This window comes from Chenopodium quinoa, unplaced genomic scaffold (assembly GCF_001683475.1).
Source record: "Chenopodium quinoa cultivar QQ74 unplaced genomic scaffold, ASM168347v1, whole genome shotgun sequence".
Taxonomy (NCBI): domain Eukaryota; kingdom Viridiplantae; phylum Streptophyta; class Magnoliopsida; order Caryophyllales; family Amaranthaceae; genus Chenopodium; species Chenopodium quinoa.
In genome coordinates, this window is record NW_018745448.1 from 5,405,350 (window position 1) to 5,429,321 (window position 23,972).

Genomic DNA, 23,972 nt, shown 5'->3' on the forward strand with positions numbered 1-23,972 from the left:
GCCGCACAAAGAATTTAGATTGTCTCAGAAAACTCACCATTCCAGTAACATCTGCATTTTAACGAAACAAATCAGGACTCAATATTTTACAAACCATCTACATAAAGCAGCAAAATCTATACCAGAGGGATTAACAGATGCCATGTCTCCATCATGCTGATGGTTGCCTGAGAAACAAACTCAAGACACTAATATAGTATCTACTTGAGGTAGAAACAGAAGCACCTCAAATATACGTCTTACATTGGCATAAATAAAAAGCCGGTGATGTACAACTGGAGGGAAACACCCCCCCTTGATTTCAAGTTCTTCATTAAAGAGATCATACAAATACAAAGAATGTGAGTGAGCAGACTCTGGCTTAAATGATTCCAGTAGCTATGCTAGAAGTTGCGTTGATCTTCAGTGCATTCTCAGGGATATACGTTACATCTGTTTGCAAAGAGCAAATTCGAATAAAATTTATAATGTATCCAGCTTGAATAGCTTTTCTTATAATTGCACACACACAGACAAACATAAACTGAAAGGAGGGATCTGTTTTACATGATACTAACTGCTAATAATTTTTTTCAGACAAGTCCTAGTATAATAAATTAGAAAACAATGCTTTTCAATCTTTGTAGAGGTCCATAACCTGGTTTCAAAAAATAAAAGAGGTCCACCTTATATGAGTACTTTGTATAACCATATTAATAATAATTAAAAAAAACGCCCACAAACTGCAAGTTCTAATTGCGTATACAGATATTTTACACTCAAAACAAAGTAAAACAATTGTGTAAATCAGATAAACATGACATATAGATACAGGTTGTCTTACATAATCAATCACCCAAAAAAACTGTAACCTGAAAATTTTGAATGCATATACAGATAAATTACATTCAAAATTAAGTCACTAGTAAGTGCAAATCAGATAAACATGATAAATTGATAGCTTACCAGGAAAAAAAAGGGGGTAAAAACCTCCAAAACAAGGCTGGACTGACTAAATTGTCAATTTACCAAAGAAGTGATACTAAATGACAACCTCTCCAACCCGAAGATGAAACAAGGTTACTAAAAAGATAATTCACATCAAACTCTGTTTCATGATGGATGGAGGGCATTCCACCCATGTTAAAATTAGTCTCCATTCCTTTCTAATCCTAATAACTAAGAAAAGAAGGGACTGGGAACAAGAAATTTTTAAAATGCCCAACAATTGGACCATGATAATCGATGAACAGAAAAAACAAGGAACCTACTTTCTGCAAATCTCCATAAACAAGCCATCAATGGATAAGGCAGAATACAAATAGTTCAATCATACAAGTATAACATTTGACTGGAATATTGTTCACTCTCTTACATACAAACTTGGTTTTAAAAAGCGCACCTCACTCCCACGCTCTGTGAAATGGGCCTTACCTAGGCGAGGCTCAATCACTTACGGAAGGCGCGCGCCTCATGCGCCTTTGGTAAGGCGCGCCTTTGCGCCTCAAAGAAAATAACTAAGATTTGAGTTATAAATTGAAGAATGATGGACATTTTTTCAAGTTCAGACTACCTTAGCTTTACGTATATTATTATTACATTTATTATAAATCTTTTAAATTGGTATTAAGTACAATCAAAGTAAAAAAAAAATTGAAATAAATATATAGACACATGCGCCTTGCATACAAAAGGCGCGCGCCTTCGCCTTCGCCTTGCGCCTATGCTGCAAGGACCATTTGCGCCTTGGTGCGCGTTGCGCCTTCTAAACTAAGCATACAAATCCCACTTCTATTCTGGAGCACTTTAACAATTGCACACCTGCCCCTTTAGAACGATACTAGGCTAAAATCCCGTGTAATGCACGGTTGTTAAATATTTTTGACAATAATATTACAAAATATAAGGTATATAAAATATATTCAGCAATATTTTATTTAGGTATAGATTAAACATTTTGCAAAAAAAAAAAAAAAAAAAAAAAAAAAAAAAAAAAAAAAAAAAAAAAAAAAAGAAAAAAAAAAGGAAATAAGTGAAAAAGGCAGGAAAAATTTTCACTATAGTAATGACAAGTGTTATGGAAGGATTTGCTTTTAGTATAGGTTAATAGATTCATATTTTTTTAAATAGTAACTGTTCATTTATTTGAAACAATGAAAGCAAGCCATACTTGTATGGCTTGTTTGGATAAGATTTGAGGATGGAAAGGGATAAAAGGTAGGGGGAAGGAGAGGGAGGATTCTCCTATTTGGATAACAAAGAAGACGGGGGAAGGGGGATACAGCAAAAGGATTGCAGGGTCTTCTAATTCATTCTCTCTCTTGATCTGATTCATACAATCCATTATCTCTTCTTTCCACTAGGCATATCTATTCATTGGAATATTGGATGTTCTCTGATTCTCTCTTACCTAACTCCAGCCAGGAATGCCTATGATCAACATCTTCCCAAATTGTATCTTGGCGGATCCTGCTTAGGGATGGATTCCAAAACCAAATTGAGCTACTAAGCTAGAGTGAGCCCCTCCCCCCGCCCCTATTGTCAACAGATGTGGTTCTTTGACAATTGACCTGCTCTAGTGCAGCTTCTTTTGATTGACTAACTTCTGGGCAGATCAACAATCTCTCTTATGCAACTAGGTTGTTCCCCAATTATCAGCCTATCCTATCGAGTCTGGAAAAGAAGCAGTGCTGATGCACTTTTTTCGATCAAATTAATTCATATTCTTCTTTAACTTGAAAACAAGCCTAAACACAAGGTTTTGGTCTCACATTGAGATGCTGCCTTAGGAAGAGAAATCCAGAACAAGCAAAAATTCCGAAAATGCAAACTTGTCCAATTTGAGATCCTAGCTACAAGCAAAATAGACTTGCAGCCTGAATTCCCCCGTTTAGATAGCTAAGAAGATGAGGGATGAGTTGTTCTGATCTTGGAAGAGAAGGGTAATAATATGAAAATTTGAGATTATGAGGGAACTTCGTCCTAGTTTGTCCCTAGTATAGGGCGAAGTCCTATCCAATATTAATCAGCAACTAAGTTGACTCAGTTCCATTGAATCACCATGTAACGATTTTACTACCAATAATCCCATTAAGCAAAAGTATTTAAACATGAAAATCAGATTGAGGGAATGCAGGAGGCTTTTTGATTGATGTACAAGGAAGTTTCTTACAAACTGGCTTGAGGCTACCTATCTCCCAAGGTAACTTTAGATCACTACTATCACAATTCATTCACTACAAAAAGCTACCTAAGCCTTACCCTTTTTATATGTACACACCCTCGCAGCAAAAGCTTTCAAAAAGATCCTACCTACCCTTGCCAGCCTTTGTCTTCAATCATCTGAAATTGCAGCTCCACTACCTCTTCTTCCCACCGTGGCTGAGCATTTTGACTCGTTGCACACCATTGACCAGCTCGTAACATCTAGAAAATGTCACTCTCTCCTGATCATGTGTATTTATTTGTTTTCACAGTCTATCATTGTAACCCTTGTAATGATAGTAATGGCTTTTCAATTGTTATTATGATCTACACAGATGAGAGAGGGAGAGGAGGAATAGAGAGAACTGGATCATCCAAAGTGGAGGTCTTGCTAATATGCCAGATGATGAGTCAGTCAAGGGTGAAGAAAAGAGTTTTTCAACAAGGGTAAAATTGTGTGATTCCTTTTTATATAGTTTTGTGTCCCATTTTACTGCCAAACGCTTTCCTATTTAGGAGAGATTAGTTTATTCAAGAATGAAGGTAGAAATCCTCTCCAATTCCCTCCCCTCCATTCCCCCTTTCCCTTTCCCTTTCCCTGCCAAACGCTCATTGAAAAATTCTTCCCTCCCTTTCCCTCCCAAGTCCCAATCCAAGTATCCAAACAACTGTTAGTGTCATAAAACAGATTAAATAGCTTTCCAACTGTGTTAAAATTTCCAAACAGATGACAGTAGAGGAGCATTGTAAGAATAAGCCAACAAGTGAGCTTGACCTCTTCCCACAAAAATCTGTGATAGGGGAGAGCTCGAAGCTCCTCCAATGGCGGATAATTCCAGAAAAAATGTAGAGAGAGAAAGAGAGAAAACAGAGAGGAAAGAATTGTAGAGAGAGAAGTGGTTGGGACAATACTTTCATTGAATGAATGTGAAAGTTTGTTACAGGCAGTTATTATAGTGGAATCTTACGTCACCCTCCACTAACACCAAAATACACAAAAAATGCAATCTAACAAACTTGCCAGCTGGACCGCACTAACAAAGCTAAATAACAGAATTGAACTAATTCCCAATTAACCCAATTAAAATCCCTATCCACCATATCATAGCTTCCCCCGTTCAAAAGACTTGTCCTCAAGTCTGAGAACCCAGAAAATCAGGAAAACGTTGCTTAAAAGACTCAGGTAGCTTCATAGCTAGGAAACCCAGCCCAATGGACCAAGTACTGAACAACTGCATGATTCTGTGACTTAACAATTCTCCTGTCAAGAATAGCTTCAGGCTGGATTGTTTCATGGCCAGCATTCTGTCCTTGAAAAACAACTGGAATATGAGCTACAATAGGAAGAGCACCTCTGAAAATTTTTAACTGAGAAACATGAAAGACATCATGAATCTGAGCATCAGCTGGTAACTTAAGCTTATAAACCACCTTTCCAACTACTGCAGAAACCTGAAGGGACCATAGAACTGGTAAGACATTTATGATTCATCCTTCTCTGAACTGTTCTGTCTGTAAGCTTGCAGCTTTAGCCACACCCAATCCCCCACTTGAAAAGATCTTTCAGACTGTGTTTGTCTGCCTAATCCTTCATTCTCTTCTGAGCTTTAAGCAAATGAGCTTTCAGATCATGAATCTTGGCCTCTCTTCTTTGCAAACTTCTGCATCCTCAGCATTGCTGACCTCACCTCACCAGGCAAGTAAAGAGGGGGAGGCTAATTGTAAACTACCTCATAAGGGGTCAACTGTAAAGCAAAATGGAAGTGGGTATTGTACCACCATTCAGCAAATGGTAGCCATTTATGCCATTCCTTGGGATTGTCTCCAGACATACACCTCAAATACCCTTCCAAACATCTAGTGAGAGTGATATGCAGTAGATAACAGCAAATCAGTTCCATGTAAAGAGAATAGACCCTTCCAGAAATGACTAAGGAAAACTGAATCCCTGTCACTTACAATAGACCTAGGCCACCCATGTAACTTGAAAACATTATCCAAATAACATTGTGCCACTTGGATAGTAGTAAAAGGATGTGCCAAAGCCATAAAATGTGCATACTTACTAAATCTGTCCACCACCACAAAAATAACCTCAAATCCACAAGATTTAGGTAAACCAGTAATAAAATCCATAGAAATATCTAGCCACACTTCCTCGTAAATTACCAGGGGAAGCTGAAGTATCATATTTAGCAGCTTGGCATGCATGTCACCGGTGCCTGACAAAATGACTAATGACTAATGACTGACATCCCTCCCTGGTGAACCCCTTCCAATTGAATAGGTGTTTCACCCTTCTCAATGTCAATTCCCTGCCTCCATGACCATGCCTCCATGACCACTCTGAGGTGACTCATGATGTGAGGACAAAATTTTATGTCTCAACTGAGAATCAGGACCTACCACAATTTTCTCTTTTCTTGTCAAAATCTTGCCATTCCAATGAAAATCAGTCACCACAATCTGATTTTGTAATTGCTGAATAAGTGCAGAATAATTGTCATCAAGCTGCTAACTTGCTGTAATCAAGGATTCTAAGTTAGAATCCACCATAGAAATTGCCAAGAACAAGATTTCTGACTCTTGCACTCTAGATAGAGCATCAGCAGCCACATTTTCTTTACCACACTTGTATTGTATCTCATAATCAAATCCCATCAACTTGGAGAGCCAGAACTGTTGAAATGGAGTTGAAATTTTCTGATTAGTTTTGATCACAAAATGGCTTCCAACCAAATAATGTTCCCACTTCTGAACTGCAAACACAATTGCCAATAATTCTTTGTCATAAACAGACAACTTTTGCCATTTAGTACCCAAGGAACTACTGATATAAGCCAAAGGATGTCCTTCCTGCATGAGAACTGCCCCTATTCCAGTTTTTAGAGGCATCAGTTTCCAAGAAAAACTGCTTATTAAAATCAAGAATAGCCAAAACTGGAGCAGAAACTAAAGCTTCCTTCAAAGATTCAAAAGCTAACTGAGCATAAACCCATGCTTCTTGAGTTGATCAGTCAAAGGTTAACTTAAAACTGCATATCCTCTCCTGTAGTAACCTGTAAGCCCCAGAAAACTTCTCAATTCTTTAACATTTGAAGGAACAGGCCAACTACTCACAGCTACTATCTTTTTAGCATCAGTTTCCACCCCTCCTGCAGTAATGAAATGCCCTAGATATTCAACTCTTGGTGTAGCAAAAATACATTTGCTTTCTTTAGCAAACATAGAATTTGCTTTCATTAACTCAAAAACCTCTTGACAAATGTTTCCAATGATCTTGTACTGACTTGCTGTAAACCAATATGTCATCAAAGAAGACCAGGACACATCTTCTGAGAAGTGGCCTGAAAACATGGTTCATCCAACCTTGAAAAGAAGCTGGAGCATTAGTTAGACCAAAAAGCAACACTAGAAATTCATAATGGCCTGTATGTGTCTTAAATGCTGTCTTGAAAACATCAGTTTCGCTCACCCTCGGTTCGTGATATCCAGCCCTTAAATCCAGCTTACTGAAAACAGTGGCTCCAGCTAACTCATCAATCACTTCATCAATAAAAGGGATAGGGAACTTATTTTTCACTGTTTTATTATTCAGCTCCCTATAATCTACACACAACCTCCAAGTGCCATCTTTCTTGCCAACCAAGACAACGGGAGAAGCAAATGGGCTAGAACTTGCTTAAATGATGCCCCTATCCAACATCTCCTGCACCAACTGCTCAATTATATCCCTTTGTTTCAAAGGATATCTATAAGGTCTAATATTAACTGGAGTACTGCCAGGCATGAGAGGAATTGAGTGATCAAACACTCCCCTTGATGGAGGCAACTCAGAAGGTTCAGCAAAAACTTCAGTGTACTTTTGCATTAACTCACTAAACTCAGCACAATCCACCAAAGTAGAACATACTTGAACCCCTTCCCTTGAGACAGAATAAGGTTCAGTGACCTGCATTAAACACAATTGAACCCCAGAATTCATAAGCTTAGCCCCTGGGTTGCCAGTTTCCTAGAAGGCAAACCTTTAAGTTCAATGTGTTTTCCCTTAAAGTCAAATTCCATCTTCAGCTTCAGAAAATCCCAATGTATAGGTCCCAACAACCTAAGCCATTGGATTCCTAAGACCATATCACAACTCCCTAAAGGAATTAGGAGCACCTTTGTATCAAACTTATGACCTTGCATCATCCATGAAAAACTCTTACATTACCACAGCTACAGAAACAGACTGAAATGGAATTTGTTCCAAATGACAACCCAACTTGGCAGCAATGCTCATATCTACAAAATTGTGTGTACTTCCTGAATCAATAAGGATATGCAAATCCTTACCATTTACCACTCCCTTGACCCTCATAGTTTGAAAAGAATTGGAACCAGCAAGAGCATGAACGGAAATTTGAGGATCAAATTCACCATCAGACTCCAATACCTCACACTCCTCCTCAAGAGAGAAACCACAACCAGGAATCTCAACTGTAAACAGTTGTGGCTCTTTGAAAGCACATTTATGCTCCCTGTTATATGGCTGATCACAATAATAACACAATCCCTTAGCTATTTTCTCTTGTCCAACATCAACAGGAATATGTTTAAAAGGTCTAGTGTTTATGGCTGGTTTAGATTTAGAAAAGGTAGAAGTATTAGGATTAGACAAAGGTGTGGGAAGTAAAGGTGGTTTTGTATTGGCTAAAGGTGTGAAAGACTGCCAGACCTACCAGTAGCAGAAGAATACTTATTCTGCTTGAAAACCTGAGCTGAGGTAGTCAGATTCTCTTCCTGCAGTCTAGCAAAATCAATAGCAGATGCTATAGTGGATGGTTTAAAGGCCCGGACAAAAGGTTTAACAGCAGGCTTAAGTCCTCCAACGAAACTATCTAAGAGATATGAATCAGGAAGGATATGATTATTCATCATCAAAATAGATCTAAGGTTCTCAAATTCATCAATATATTCCTCAATTGAACCAATTTGCTGCAACTTATTAAACTGTTCTACAGCATCTAAAGTAGAATTATCCCTAAATCGAGCATATAGATCAACAACAAAATCATTCCAATCGACGATCACAGAACGCCTCACAGACAAATAATTCATCATCCAACTCTCAGCCTTATCAATCATATTCAAAGAAGCTAAATCAACCTTATGTTCATCAGCAATTTAATTTTGCATAAACTGAAGTATTTGCAACATTTCTTCACCCAAATACGAGGATTATTGCCATTGAATTTAGGAAACTCTAGTTTAGGGTTCATACCTAAGGTCCGGGTAGGATTGGACCTAGTAAAACTGTCGTTCGAAGCAGACGAAGGAGTAGAAGGCTCAGAAATTGGAGTCGAAACCTTCTCAGCCTGAATCGCTTGCATCATCTTCATCATCTCCTCGAATTTGTGCTCGATTTTGGAATTCTGATCTTCCAAACGCTGCTCCAAGGTTTTGAGCTGAGCTTCCATGGCTGCCACTCTTCTAGTTACAGGCAGAGGCGCCAGAATCTCTCACTGAAGGAATCAGCAAGATTGGCTCTGATACCAATGATAGGGGAGAGCTCGAAGCTCCTCCAATGGCGGATAATTCCAGAAAAAATGTAGAGAGAGAGAGAGAAAATAGAGAGGAAAGAATTGTAGAGAGAGAAGTGGTTGGGACAATACTTTCATTGAATGAATGTGAAAGTTTGTTACAGGTAGTTATTATAGTGGAATCTTACGTCACCCTCCACTAACACCAAAATACACAAAAAATGCAACCTAACAAACTTGCCAGCTGGACCGCACTAACAAAGCTAAATAACAGAATTGAACTAATTCCCAATTAACCCAATTAAAATCCCTATCCACCATATCAATCTGCCCTGAAGCAAAATTTAGTTTATTTATAAGAGTAACTTTATCATGCTAAAGCAAAATTTTGCCTTACTTTTCACCACAAACTTCAGAATGAATAACAGCAAAGTTTTCTGGAATGACCTGGCCTTCAACAAAGGCATGGCCAAGTCCAGAGATATTCCAAAGCAATGAAAGTGTAAGTTAAATTCAAAACGGAAGACCAAGGGAAAGCCAATAAGGCAAGAGAGTGACATTCAGGATAGCTGCAGCAGGATTCTAAAAGAAATAGAAGCAATTTCAAATTATTGACCAAGCTCAAACTCCTATCCATGGGGAAAAAACACAGGAGTGATATCAGAAGAACAACAATCTCTTCTATGCTCTCATTGAATGGCCAATAATAACACAAAACAGCTTTGAAATTTGGAGAGTCAAAATTGAACTTTCAAAATTTGATAAGCATACAAGCATCAAGCCCATATTGCCCAGTTCAACTCAAGCTTGATTAGAGGTTTGGACATGTTGAGTTGAGCTTGCACAAGTGGATTGAAAAACCATGATTTATATCTACATCAAATGAACTAAATGGAAATCAATCTGTCAAATATACATCTATTGTTAACCCTATAAGATCGATGCTTGGAAGAGCTGATTTATCAATTTGAATCAAAAGATTTTTTGATAAACATTCCAATACGATTTTGCTACGTCAAACAGACTTCACAAAATCTTTAAATAATAAACCACACTTGAAATGCTAAGTTGGGTGAATAAGCATCTCATCTATTCTCATAACTTTTATCACAGAACTTTAAACTGCATTAATCTAAACACACATAAAATAACATCCCTATTCCCCTTTACACAGGCAATATAAATTCTAGAATATTCTAAGATAATTATTCCCTAAACTAAATCACTATCAAAATAAAAGATAAATAATAACTAGTCGCTCTAATAATTAATCAAAAGATAATCAAAGCAAAAATAAATATATTCTACATGACATCATTTGGTAGAAACTGGAAAAAAAGAAGAAAAAAAAAAAACAAAAAAACAAAAAAACAAAAACAAAAACAAAAACAAAAACAAAACAGAAAAAAACAAAAGTATCTCAGATATGCCATCACATTCCAAACATTATTAATTGTGACATTACGCGAAGACAAGTCTCTAAGAAAGTCAATTTTCCTATCTAGACAACACCAGAAATGAGCCAAATGAATTTTATCCCACAAAGCAGAATTCCAACAAATGAGAGAGATTGAGAACTGAACATAAGCAGCATCCCTTGAACCAAACAAAACAACCAAACATTACTAAGGTTTACAAGCCTTCTTAGTTAAGATGATCAACAGATTATGTAGAACACCTAAAAATTTAAATTATGTCATAACCTTCTCCCACCCTCTTCACCATGTTCAGAAAAATAGACTTAACAAAAACAAAAAAAGAGATAATAAGTTGATCTATACTCTCTTTCAAAGATGACTATCATCACCCCCACCACCTTTAGAGATCTTTCAATCACAAGACCTCAAAACATAACTCAGTTTTGTCATTAGAAGGAATATTAAACAAGACAAAGACAGACAACTAAACTTGGTAAAATAGAAAGGCATCTAAACTGTAGAAAACCAATAATAATGCTTGTTAATGCTGAATTTATTACTAGATTACAATGGTCTTTTATCTTCAATAGATGTTTCTCAGAAGCCTTGAATAGGGTGAGAACATTTTAACAAAATGTACTACAACAACAACAACAACAAAGTCTTAGTCTCAAAAGGTCGGCTAACATGAATCATCATAAGGAACCGTTCGACAAAGAAGAAAGGACATAACAAAATAACCAGTTGAAAAAGTTTGAAAAAAGGTTTATAAAGTGAGAGAAATAAAGAGCATCCAAGTAAAATTTAAGAGAGTTTTAAAAGTGTACCAAGAATAAAATTTAAGAAATTTTAAGGAGTGGTAAAACGTGTGAGTAAAAAACATAATGATTGAAAAAATTTATCAAAGGAAATGCTTTGAAAATGATCCTCATCCCTAAAAGAGATGCCACAACTTGCGTCAGGACATGAGGAGCGCCTTAACATTGCGAGGAAGACCAAGTGCTGAAACTCCATATTAAGAGACATTCCTTTAAACACCATTGATCACATACCTCTCCAATTACCCTCTTAATACTCCCTTGACTTTCTCATTTTCTACTTCTCAAAGCAAAAAATTAAAAAAAAAATGATATTCACATTTCCCAAAAGCCACCCATTCTCTTTAGATGTTCTTTTTTTTAAAAAAAAATGAAAGCCTTAGTCTCAAATTGGAATTGGTTTACACAAATCGCCATAAAGAACTGTAAGATATAGAAAAGGGGACATAGCAAGGTGATCAATTGACAGAGTTTGAAAATAGGTGTGTAAAGTGAGAAAAAAAAAAATGAGCATCCAAGTAAAAGTCGAGTGAGTTTTGAAGGATAACCAAGAATAAAATTCAAGAAAGTCTTAAAGCAGTGGTAAAAACATAAAAGTTTGAGAAAAACTTTAGCAAAGGAAATTTTGCACATGGAATTTTCCATTTTCAAGAATTTTGAGGAAACACCAAGCTCATAGAATCCCCCTCCCTAAAACCCCTTTTTCTATGCCTAACGAATGTAACTTCATAGAAATTCTTCTTGTTTGCAGAAATATATAAAACTATGTTACTTGGACTCTTCATTTAAATAAAAAAAGAAAAGTGCAAGAATTTCAACAACAAAAAAAGTGCAAGAATGTAATGTGGGCATACCTGCATAGACACTAACATTGTTTTTGGATAGAGAAAGGGAAAGGAAGAGAAAGGGAAGAGGAGGGTAGGGTAAAATGATGAGTTTTCCTTCCCAATCTCTCCATTATTGGAAAGATTAACTTCTTGCAATTTAATCCCTCTATTTCTCTCCCCTCCGATTCCCTTCTTTTCTCATTTGTTATCCAAATGAAAGATTATCCACCCCTACATTTCCCTTCCTTTCCTTTACCTCCATTTCCTTCAATCCAAACAAAGTGTAAAGCACATTATTTGGGGTCAAATCAAACAAACCTCGACAAATAGCATATTTTGCCTCTCATACACGTTTGAGCACAAGGGGCTTAGTCACATGCATCTGAAAGCATAAAAGGTCCTAAAAAAAATGGAAAATTCTAGATGGTGACCTCTAATTTTGCATATTCCAGATGGTGAATTTTTTTCCCTGAATTTTCATGGTGACCCTACAATTTTTATTAATATGTATCCATAACCTTACCTTGTAAAGTCTGTTAAAAATCATTTCTTGAATCCTTCCTCTCTACCAACCCAAGTATCACTATCCATCACGCCAACACAACTTCAACAAAGCTTGCAACCACAAAACCCGTCAATTCTTGCTATTGATGTGTGTGATTGTTTCATCGAGAGTCCGCCACAGAGGAAGAGGGTTGAAAGAAGAAGACGAAGTTGGTGGGGTGCAAGTAATAGGAAGGATATCCTAAGGAGGTTCAAGGAAGATAATAAAGAGAGATAAATAGTGAAGGGAGGTGGAGGTGATGCAGGAGGAGAGTAAAATAGATTTGAAGAGGGTAGAGGAAGGGTTTTAATAGGGAAGGTGGGTTAGGTGACTGGCATGGCATAGATGAGGAAGGGGGTGGTAATTCATGGACAATTGAGATGATTTCTTTTTTTTTTTTTAAACAAAAAGAATTTAGCTATCTAAAAGTTTGCAGGTCACCACCATCTAGCTTTTCAAACAAAACAATTATTTAGCAGAATCTTTGATGGAATAAATTATTTAAGGTCATGATTAATGTTAAACAAAAACACAAGGTCGTCATGGGATTGAAAGATAGATTTCAACCATTTGGAACTAGCAAAACTAAATTGGATGTCACCATTTTGGTGTTTTAAAAGTGTATAGCAAGAACAAGATCTTATTTAACTACTACCCCTATTCTTTTATGTTCTACTCACTACTATAGATTAGCAATTTAAGAATTTGAAAAAGAATACGAGTGGGGAGTAAAATAAAGTAAGAGAGAATATGTTAAAAAGTGGGTTTGTATTAAAAAAAAAAAAAAAAAAGGCAATGGTAGAGTATGGAATGGTGTAATTATTGTGGATATTGAAGGAGTAACATGGTTACAGGGGTATGCTATAAATAGAATGAAGCAAAATCAGTTGAACATAAAGAACGACCTAAAATGGAAAGTAAGTAAACAAAGAGGGAGTATATTTTTTTCCCTTTGTATAAATCATATTATCACCAAAAATGGTCAAATGAAATATATGTTACAATTGAAAAAGAGCTGTCAGTTGGTCCCATGGTGCTCATCCAAGTCAAAATTAGCAATGCAAAACTTAAAACCTACACTCTTAGTCCCCAAGAGCAAAAAATGCAGGCATTTGTGGGTTTGAAAGAGAGGCCCAGTCATATAAATGCAGCACCATAATTACAGGATCAAGTCTCTCTTGACAGTTCATGCAACATTGAGAAATTACACAAAGTTAAAGTTACAAAGAATTCCAAATGAACCAAAGATACAAGGTATGCAATATAAAGGGAGCACACCACACAGCAGAAGCTTGCAATCTGGCAGAAATTATAGAGTGGCCAAGAAGATTTATAGTCACAGAGAGGACTGCAATTTTAATTATATAAATATAAAGATTACCTTTCTCCTTAACATAAATCTGCAAAGTGTCAAGTGTAATTATGCCATCAGTCAATGGAAGCAGCTCAAGCTTGATCTTGGCAGTGGATTGAGAAGGAACACATCTGATAAGACCACCATACACCAAGGTCAAAGCCAAACTCTTACATTACAGCTTAATAAGGTAATCAAAATCAGGATAAAAACCATAATAGCAGTTTAATATGTACCCTAACGGAACTCGACTATGCAACCATAAGTGAGTACAGCTCAAAGCAGTTGTTGGAATGACGTCAGAAACTGGAACGCGTTGCTGATCAGAAGAGAGAGACTGTGCACCACTTTGTTCGTTATTCTCCGTAGAACGAGTTACTGTGCTTAATCTTTGAGTTGTAGAAATTCTCCTAAATGGGCTTGCTGGTGTTGATGGTGTAGAATTTAGTGACAGTACTGAAGGTGGAGGTGCAACGGATGCTGGAGCAAGTATAGTCAACGTAAGATTTTCAGATGTAAGGTTTGATGCCTGAAGGGTCAACGCCTGAAATGTTTTAAATCATCAGCCAATGCAATTCTTGCTCGAATATAACAAAGATAATATATAGTTGGTGTCGACGAAAGACCTGAACCGGCAGCTGAGAGACTTTTCCAGTAAAATCAAGAGTTTGATTTGATATTTCAGATGCAACTGATATCATAAAGTCCCTTGAGATGCGTGGTCGCCAATCAGTGGGCTTCTTGAAAAATAGTCTTGATTCTATAGAAATTACACAAACAAACTAAAAGAACCTTTAACAGAAGTAATCAAATTGGACAAGTTTAAGAGTTACAAGGATTACCAGAGTAGTTACAACGACATGATACCAGTATGGCATACTTGTGAGAAGTAGATGTATTCATTGTTTCTTCAACAGCTACGGGAGGTAACCGCATACTTGTTGCTTTGCTTCCAGATTTTGAATGCAACTTAGTAAGTTTATCATCAGGTACCTTAGATTTCTTTAAAACTGAAATTGCTGGCTTGAGAATAAAAGAGTGTTCTTCACCTCTCCTGCAAAGAGATGGTTTTCCAAACATAAATTTGCTAACAATAAAATTGGCATAGCCATATCAAAAATATCTATTTTCAAGAAGGTAATATCTGTTTTGGCAAAATTTTGGTGTTCCTTTTAATTGTAAAATCTTTTTTAAAACTGCGCAACCTAATGCAAATGCATTATTTTTTTTTTAAAGAGTTTGTTATTACTAAGCTACTGAAATTTTCAAAATCCAAGTGAAAAAAATGGTAAACCAACATAATCATTCACAACATTTTTATTATTATTATTATTCTTTTTAATAAAAATTCACATTAATTAAAAAATAAGGCACAATATTACAATATAACTTTTTTTTCCTTTGTTTAATGTTGGTACACAAAGTGTAGGGATAAATATTTGAAATCAAATAAGTTACTCAACTTAAAATTTTGGGCAGGGCCAGGTCGGATTTGACACACTTTTTTCAGGTCAGTTTGTTTCTAAATTTGGGATCCTAGTTTAAGACCAAAACTGTTATAGGGTTGATTTTGGATCTGATCAAAATTTGCCGGGGGTAACTTGTTGAAAGGAAGGAGAGAAAATATGAGCGTCTCAAAGTAAAGGCTGAGATGCTGTTAAAATATTTAAATTAAAGGAGAAAAAAAAAAATCTTACGTTCACAGCTAGATGCATGTCAGAATATATCATGTGTCAACCAGGGAAAAACAAAACACCTTTGTTTCCCTGGGTCTGCTACACAAATAGTCAGCTTATATAGAATAGACAGAGCACAAGGAGAGGGCATGTTCAAGCTATTTATAGCTTGAAAACAGCTAGTGCAGATACTCTAAACCAGCCCTTCCTGTGGCCCCTGCTTTGATGATAACAAAAAAGATTTACAAGTCAAACTTTATGGGCCACAAAATTTATGCACCTCTGAAAACGATTACTGATTTGAAAGGAGTGTAACGATTTATTATTCTTTAGCTTTGAGAAGATCATTGACTTAATTAAAGAACTAAAGAAAGTTTCATTTTATCCCCATGTCCACCACATGCCTACAATGACACACACGTCAATTTCATTAATTAAACATCCCTAGATCCACTAATTATCCCCAAAACCCATCTAATAAATCTCCCTTATCTTTATAACCCCTGTCTTTCCTCTCTATTTAACATTTTCCATCAATTCTACCATTCAACTAAAAAAAGAAAAAATTAAGAATATGAAAAAAGGAGAAGCTTCTTCAACTAATAAATATAATTAACCTGGTCCTGGCTCTTGTGAGGAAAGAGAGTGGTGTAGTGTTTGATTAATGTGGAACAAGTCAATGAAAAATAGAAAAGAGAAAAAACACTAGAAAATGAACAACAAAGAGTCAAAGACACAAGGATTTATGTGGTTTGGTCAAATTAGATAGCTGGGGATTCAAGAGCTTTTTCACTATAATGGAGAAAAACAAAGCCCTAATTTTAATGGCTCTCTAGGGTGTGATCTAATTGATCACAAGGACACAAGGACTTATGTGGTTTGGTCAAATTAGATAGTTAGGGATTCAAGAGCTTCTTCACTATAATGGAGAAAAACAACGAGAATATACAAGGAGCCTAATTTTAATGGCTCTCAAGGGTGTAATCTAATTGATCACCTAAAGGGTCCTTTTATAACATAAGAAAACCCTAATAAAACCTTAAGTACTCCCCAAGTGTAACTCAAATAACCATAATAGATGAAATATGGTTTTAGTAAATATCCCATAAAACACGTCATGCTTAAATCAAAGTATCAGACTAAAAAACGCCTCACTCGACAAGGAGCAAGTCCGTGCCCCTTCCAAAAGGCCGAGGCTCAAAAACTGAAGTTTCCGACCACGCGCCCCTCGGTTGAGCACCAGCAAATTCCAGCTTTGTCAATTCTTCGTAAAACAGCCATAACTATCTAATAGGAATTAGGCATATGACCAGTCGTTGGAATGCTCTTAACAAGCTATTACATTCAACATGAATCACCTCAAGATCACTTATAGATTTAGAGATATGTGCATTCAAAGTCAGCCCTACCAGATTTCAAGTCACAAATAACGCCTCCATTCTTAAAGGTCCAACTCACTTTTACTAATTTTGACAACCCCATATTACTAACTTATCCCCTTAACCCTGCAATATGTCCCCCTTTTCACTTAATCTTTTACTTTACACCCACCAAATTCTAAACTCCATCTCACATACTTTATTCACTTTTTCCGTACATCCACTCACTTTTTCCAAACACTCAAAGACACAAGAGTCTACAATAATTGTGTCAAACTTTAGGAAACGTAGGGAATACATAAAATTATGCATGTCTTCTCACAAACTAGTGATGTTAGCAAGGTCCTTTATCAAATAAAAATAGCTACATCTGCCAAAATTTTAACCTAAACCAACCTACTATTGACCATAACAAACAAACAAACAAAAAAGGGAGATCACGATAAAGAGAGGGTTACAATTGTAGGGAGGAAAGCCATGGTGACTTGGTGAAAGAGATGAGAGAAGAACCGGTGATTATAGAGTACCTGAATTGGAAATTGGGAGAGAGAGAGAGAGAGAGAGAGTAGGTGGTTACAGTGGCAAGACTGTGGGAGGGAGAAATAGGTAGTGCATTTAACTTGGGTTACTCGGACAAATTTTCAACAAATTTTACAAAATCAAACAAACCTCTTGCCTATTTCCGGGCTAAGGTAACATATATGCACCTTCTAGTGACCCAGAGTGTATGTGTAGCCTCATTAAAGGCACTACAGCAAGAAAGGCCAGAAACAATAGTCCTTTGAATTTGAAATTCCAGCGTAACGTTAATGCAGAAAGAAATAAGATAAGAAACCAGATGAATGTAAATCTAAACAACCACAGCAGGACGTGAGTTGAGGCACATCACGATGGGTCCACTTCTAAGGCCCACTCACACAAGCAGGAGAGAAATTTTTTAAACAGGTAAAGTTGTCACATAAACCAGCTCCACAAGACAGAAGAGCCACACAAGGTGCTTATTAAAGGATAGTGTTCTACCCATAGCCCTGCAACACCTGAATACATTTTTTATACATTTTTTTTAGGAAAAATTGGTAAAATTGATCCCAACTTTCACGTATTCTGTTTAATCCCAACTATGGATTATTTTTTTAAAAATCCGAACTTTGGGGTGCATTCACTTTCTTTGGTCCCTAACCGGTTATAAAAGTTTTTGGACACGTGGCATCACGTAATTAGTAAAATGTTTTTTTTAAAAAAAAAAAGTTTAAAATAAAAATATTAAACATTGAAATAAAAATTGAAAAAAATTAAAAAGAAAAAAAAAATTGTCACCACCTATGAACCACCTTCCCCACCACCACCGTAGCGGCCAAATTCCTCTTCCCCACCCACGCGCCGGCCTCCCCTGCGCCGGTCAGCTCCCCTTGACACGCGCAAAACAGGGCATTTACATTTTTTTTTTCCAATTCGAAGCATATTTTGGATCCATAAAGAGCCCAAATGACCGCCAAAACCTTAACTGGACAATTTACATTGTTAAAAAAAACGACATGCAAATTGTGATATTTCTCGACACAAAACGGGACATCTATGTTATTTATTTGCCAATTCTAAGCTTAAATTGGTTTCATAAAGGATAAAAATGACCCTAAAAACCTTACCCTACCAATTTTCATGGCTAAAAAATAACGACGTGCTAATTGAGATATTTTTCGATGCATAAAACGAGGTACTTAGGGTTTGTTTGACATCACTGTGATTTTCTGTTTTTTGGTTTTTTGTTATTTGAAATCATATGATTTATGTCATATAATGAATCAAAAATTAGTCAAACTTATTAAGATCATGATAATTTTTAAAACTGGCAACAGAAAAGTGGAAACACCTTTTTCTTGTTCTCTTTTTTGGTTTTTTGTTTAAAAAAAAAAACTGAAAACTGAAAACAAAAAACGATGTCAAACAAGTCCTTACGTTTTTATTTTATTTTTACCAATTCCAAGCTTAATTTGAACCCATAAAAAGAGCCACTGATTCCCAAAACTTTACCCGAGCAATTATCGTCACGAAAATCGAGATATAATGTTATCTTTATTAATTAAAATAAATTATTAAAATTAACCAATCATATAGTGACACGTGTCATAATATAAATCCTAATGACTAACGAAGTTAACGGTCGTTAGTCATTAATGGCATTTGGTGAAATTTTTTAAACGCTCGATGGCATTTGGTGAATTTATTAAAACATCATAGCATTTAATGAATTTTTAAAAAAAAAAAAACTCAGTGGCATTTGGTGAAATTGCCATTTTTTTAACATTTCAACCAATCATGTGGTGACACGTGTCACCTAAACTTTAAAAAAAATTACCTCATTAATAGGTTATCGGTTACTAGGGACCATTTTGAGCGAATGACTCCAAAAGTTTGGATTATTTAAAAATAATTCATCCAAAGTTGGAATTATTTAAAGCGAATACGAGAAAGTAGGGATTATTTTTACCAATTTTCCCTTTCTTTTATCTCAATACCCCACCCCACAAATTAAGAGACACTGTGAATCTATTCCCTAAACAACCAAAATTTAAAAAGCTTCAAAGGATAAGAACCTCAGGGCCAAATTTGGAAGACTATGATCATTTCCAGCTTCAATACATGCAATTGGAACAGACAAAGGTGGACCTGCTTCATTTGATGCCTCCTCCAAGATAATGGTTATAGCATCAATGTATACAACAATATCTGGAACATGTGCTGGACATATATTCTGCAAACAAAAGCAGAATTTTCAAACCACCTGTAATGACATTATGGGTGAACCCATTTAATATACACATAAAAACAAAAGCTTGACTGTTAAAATTGACAACTTACCTTTATCTGAACACAAAGCAAATCATCTGTATTGCAGTTTGCAGCAAATGAGTGGATATCAACTGGTTGAATGATTTCAAGCGGCTTTCTCCACCTTCTTCCTGGTATATATATGCCTTCTAATCCGCAACAAACAGAGAACCTTTCAGGCTCTAACGGAACTCCTCGGAAGGACAGCAGACCTTGGCATCCAGTTCTTGGACTCTTCAGGGATTTTTGAGACCCAAAACGATTCCAATCTTCTAAATCAACATTTGGTTTCGCAGAAGCAGTAGAACCTGATGGTGATGCAGAAGGTGCGGTATTTTGTGGTAGAGACGACATAGAGTAGCTTCTAAAGTGATTAAATGAAAAAAGCTGTGAACCACTTGAAGCAGAAAAACTCGTTTTGTGGGACGAATTAAGCAAAGGTGGGGATAAAGGTCGATTTACAGGAAGCTGAGAGTTGTCCAAAGGAAGCAACCATTTTAACAATTCCCCACAGGTATTATGCTCTTCTTTAACTGGTAAATCACTGTCTAAAGTCGTAGGTATATCATTATGTTTCTCAAATTGAAGAATCTCTAGTGTAGGATCTCTCAAAGAATCAACACCAACATTCACTTGTAAAAGAACCTGCATCCTTCCAAACAAGAATGGGAATAAGAGAAAATAAGTGAGATAAGAATAAGAAAACAAAATGTCAATTTCAGATCAAACGAAGAATAAATTAAACTGTAGGCAACATAAAATCCATGCAAACATAACAGAAAAGATGTAAGCAAGCAAAGGGAAGCATGAATAGGACGGTAATCATACCAAGACAAAAATTACCAGCACATTTAGCAGCCTAAAAACACTACATAAAACTGTAAAGAAAAAGCATGAAAACCGAAATAGAGGTAGAACACTGCCTATATTTCAAGCAGCAATATTCAAGTTTAACATTTGTCATAGAGCATCCTGCTGCAGCCTGAAATGTCCAGACAATTAGACTCATACAAACTCGATTGCAGGCAAAACAAAACTATAATATCGTCTAGTATCAAAAAGAAACATAGTTGAAGGATTGAAAATAGTATTATCACCACATGCAATAAAATTAAAAACAAAAAAATTATTCCCAGAAATTTGCCCTTATATGAGAAGATTCTTTTAAAACCAAAAAACTTTTCATTTCTTAAATATTATTTACAGTCGTATTATCAAAACTTTATCCATTTATACTAGAACAGCAATACTTCACCAACAAATTTACTAAATTTGTGCACACAACATCAGCCACAAACTCCACAATGTGACCTTTGTAATATCCAACAAATAGGAAATACAAATTACATAAAGGTAATGCAGCATTATTTCTAATAAATACTTTTTGAAATTAGGAATCATAATGACATTCAGATGCAATAAGATTTTTTGAAACATACCACTATATCTCCATTAGCGAGTGAACAGCACTTAATAGAATTTCTCGCCACACCACCAGAAGCCCGGGCATCAAACCTTCCACTATCAATTACTGCACTTATAGAGGTTCTTGAGCCAGCAGTTTCATTGTTATCCATGCTATCAGTGTCATCTACTGTATCAGGTTCTTCTATTGTGCTTCTGTCTGACCATAGAAGCTCTCCTGCCTCAGCAATTCGCACAAAAAAATGGGATTCCTTAAATCTCTGTAGCAATGTTTGCACTTGTCTTCTATGATTCTCCATTCTAAGGTAAGACTCACTGGCGGATACATCTACTTGATGCCTATTTACATTCTTTGCATCTACGTTATCATCAAGCTCCATTGGCTGAGTTCCAGAATGTGATTCTTGTTCTGCAACATTTCCATTTTGGACCTTGGGACCTTGTGCATAGCCATTTTTGTTCATCACAGCAGCAACTTTGAACGGCGTTATGATTTCAGTGTCCTGTTTGGATGCAGACAAGCATGCTAATATATGTACCTGTTCCCCTGCATTATCAGGTATGGGCTCACACTCAGCTTACAGATGTGCAAACAATAAAAATGCACATTAGAATAGTACGAATCAAGATCACAAGAGGATGGTACCGGGAAAAACAAAAGAGCGGTCCAAAGAGTGAAATGATTGTATATCAGGAGCACTATCCCAATCATCAGGCAGTTTCTCTGCAGATCCGTACTAGGTATTAGAAACAACATGGATTAAGAACAATTTACAAACTACAAACAGACCAGGAAAAGGGAGAGAGAGAGAGAGAGAGAAAGAAAGAGATAAAGCAACCAGATAGAACCCATCTGAATTGACTATGACTCGTTTAAAAAAATACATACACTATCCAGCCCATTAAGCATGGTAACAGCATATCAAAATGTTGCAAAATCAACAAAATATAAAGCAAGAGCACAAGGGCGTATCAGAATTTGGCGAAGAAGACAAATGTACTCGTGGTGGATATGACCTTTAACATTAGTATAAAAAACTCAAAGAGATAGACTGACAAGAAATTAAAAGTCAAAATGTGGCTCTAGTTGTCAGTCAAATAAACGAAATGTACAAACAAACCAAAACTTGGAAACAAATGCAATGTTCAGAACCTGCAATAAACTCCCATTACTCACCAAGTAGTGTGCCTAAACTAGTTGTAATCTGTGTGAGCAACTGAGCACGTGACAGATAGAATGTTGCATTGAGCAATAAACAGATTCAAAAAGGCCTTTAACAGGCAATTGTTCAGCATTGTATTTCAACAAGCTAAATTACAGACCGCGTGTGACAATGATCTATTTCCTGTATGGCTATATGTAGTTGTCAATAAGTTTTTAACAATGGAAAGGTCATTCCAAACCCTATTCAATGCTTTTCCAGTGAAGAAGTTAACTCTTCACCAAAAAAAAAAAAAAAGTGAAGAAGTTAACAGGGAAAACTGATCAATGATCTCGAAACAAAACTAACATAAATGTCACCTCTCCACACCCTACAGTAAAGTTCTGTTCTCCTGTGACACAACTAGCTCTCGGCACAATAGGGATTTCAATTCCCAAACTACATAACTTCTTTGTGACAACAAACTGTTGTTTCTAATTTACTCTTGTATACATACACTAGTGGTATACGCTACCTGTGCTGCATTAGGAATAGAGTTAGGGAAACAAAATTCCCCAAAACATTTACCAAATGGTTATCAAACATATCAACATACTTGAAAAGTATGCAAATCAGATATAATGTGACATCTTCTCTACTAATAAACAGATTAATAATAGGCAGAGGTGAATTGCGAAAGTATAAACCTCCCATAGGAGGAAACGCACATATGTCCAGTTGTCCACTTTACATACGGATGTATCACGCACCCGCTACCCGCTACATCCTCACAAGCTCATTCAGAACTCTCGAATTGAACGAACGAGCAAAAAAATAAAAGAGCACGGTGCATACGAAACGAAAATTACAAACTATGATCATCGGTAACAAAAAAAACCAATGACACAAATCATCATCAAATTCGACAATTTAAACTGAAAATTAAAGGAGAGAGAAATCAACATACTATGAGGAATTGTGATCCAGCCTTCATCTTCCATAACATCAACATGCTTATCAGCAAGAGGAGCAAAATCCTTACTAGATGCAGAAGAAATCATATCAACATTATCAACGGTAAACGAATCACGATTGCTTGTACTAGAATGATCCACTGAATTCGACTTATTTTCCGCAATCAATCCTTCTAATGTCGTAACACTTTGTGACGGAGTTTTCTTCAGCCACGGCGATACCGGCGGGAGCTGATCGGTGGAAGCTGGAGGTGGTGCTGCGGCGGAGCTAGGGTTTTGTCCCCGCAGCAAAAAGTTCATTGTTCTACTTCCACCACTGTTCTGCAATCAAATTATATTAAAATCAGAATCAATATCAAATGAAATCATCGCCATTTTTGTTGACATTGAAGATGAATTTGGGTTTTAAGCTTACCTCGATTGATCTTCGCTGAATTCCGAAGATTTTAGGGATTTAATTGCGATTAAATTGTGGAATTTGGTAAGCAATTGATTGAATTTTTTTTGTCAGTGTTTTGGTGTGAGCTTAGGGCTTGATTCGAGTACATTGAATATTGATCGGAGGAGAGAGAGAAGATGGAAGCCATGGTGCCGCGCGATCTATTTTGTGCCGTTGGATTCAATCAAACGGTTATTGGCCGTTGGATATGAATTAAGGAAATTTGCAATTACTTGTCGAATAAGATGATACATTTTGATTATTCAAAAAAAAAAATTCACCTTTGGGTCGTCCGTAAATAATCCCACCTTTGATATCAATTCGCTTTAAATGGTCCCAACCGGCCATGTAAGTTGTTATAACAAGTTACATAACACATATCGGCTTGGGATTTGTCAAAAAAAAAATTTAAAAAGTTGATTTTTTTAAAAGAAAAAAAAAT

At 36.2% G+C, this 23,972-nt stretch overlaps 1 protein-coding gene across 2 annotated transcripts; it reads right to left on the bottom strand.

The window, feature by feature from the left end:
- LOC110713798 lies at positions 1-23,656 on the bottom strand. 2 transcript variants are annotated; one of them, XM_021892240.1, is made up of 11 exons: positions 23,507-23,656; positions 23,085-23,412; positions 21,622-21,699; positions 20,990-21,522; positions 19,581-20,195; positions 19,316-19,473; positions 14,509-14,720; positions 14,293-14,426; positions 13,903-14,210; positions 13,694-13,797; positions 1-432 (listed from the first exon to the last, which is right to left on the bottom strand). In XM_021892240.1, exons 2-11 carry the CDS (start codon positions 23,389-23,391, stop codon positions 362-364), a joined length of 2,520 nt encoding a protein of 839 aa, XP_021747932.1. In that variant the 5' UTR covers positions 23,392-23,412; positions 23,507-23,656; the 3' UTR covers positions 1-361. The 2 variants fall into 2 exon arrangements, with proteins under 2 accessions (XP_021747932.1, XP_021747933.1); XM_021892241.1 differs by lacking the exon at positions 1-432 and adding an exon at positions 463-637.
- Positions 23,657-23,972: the final 316 nt, after the last annotated feature.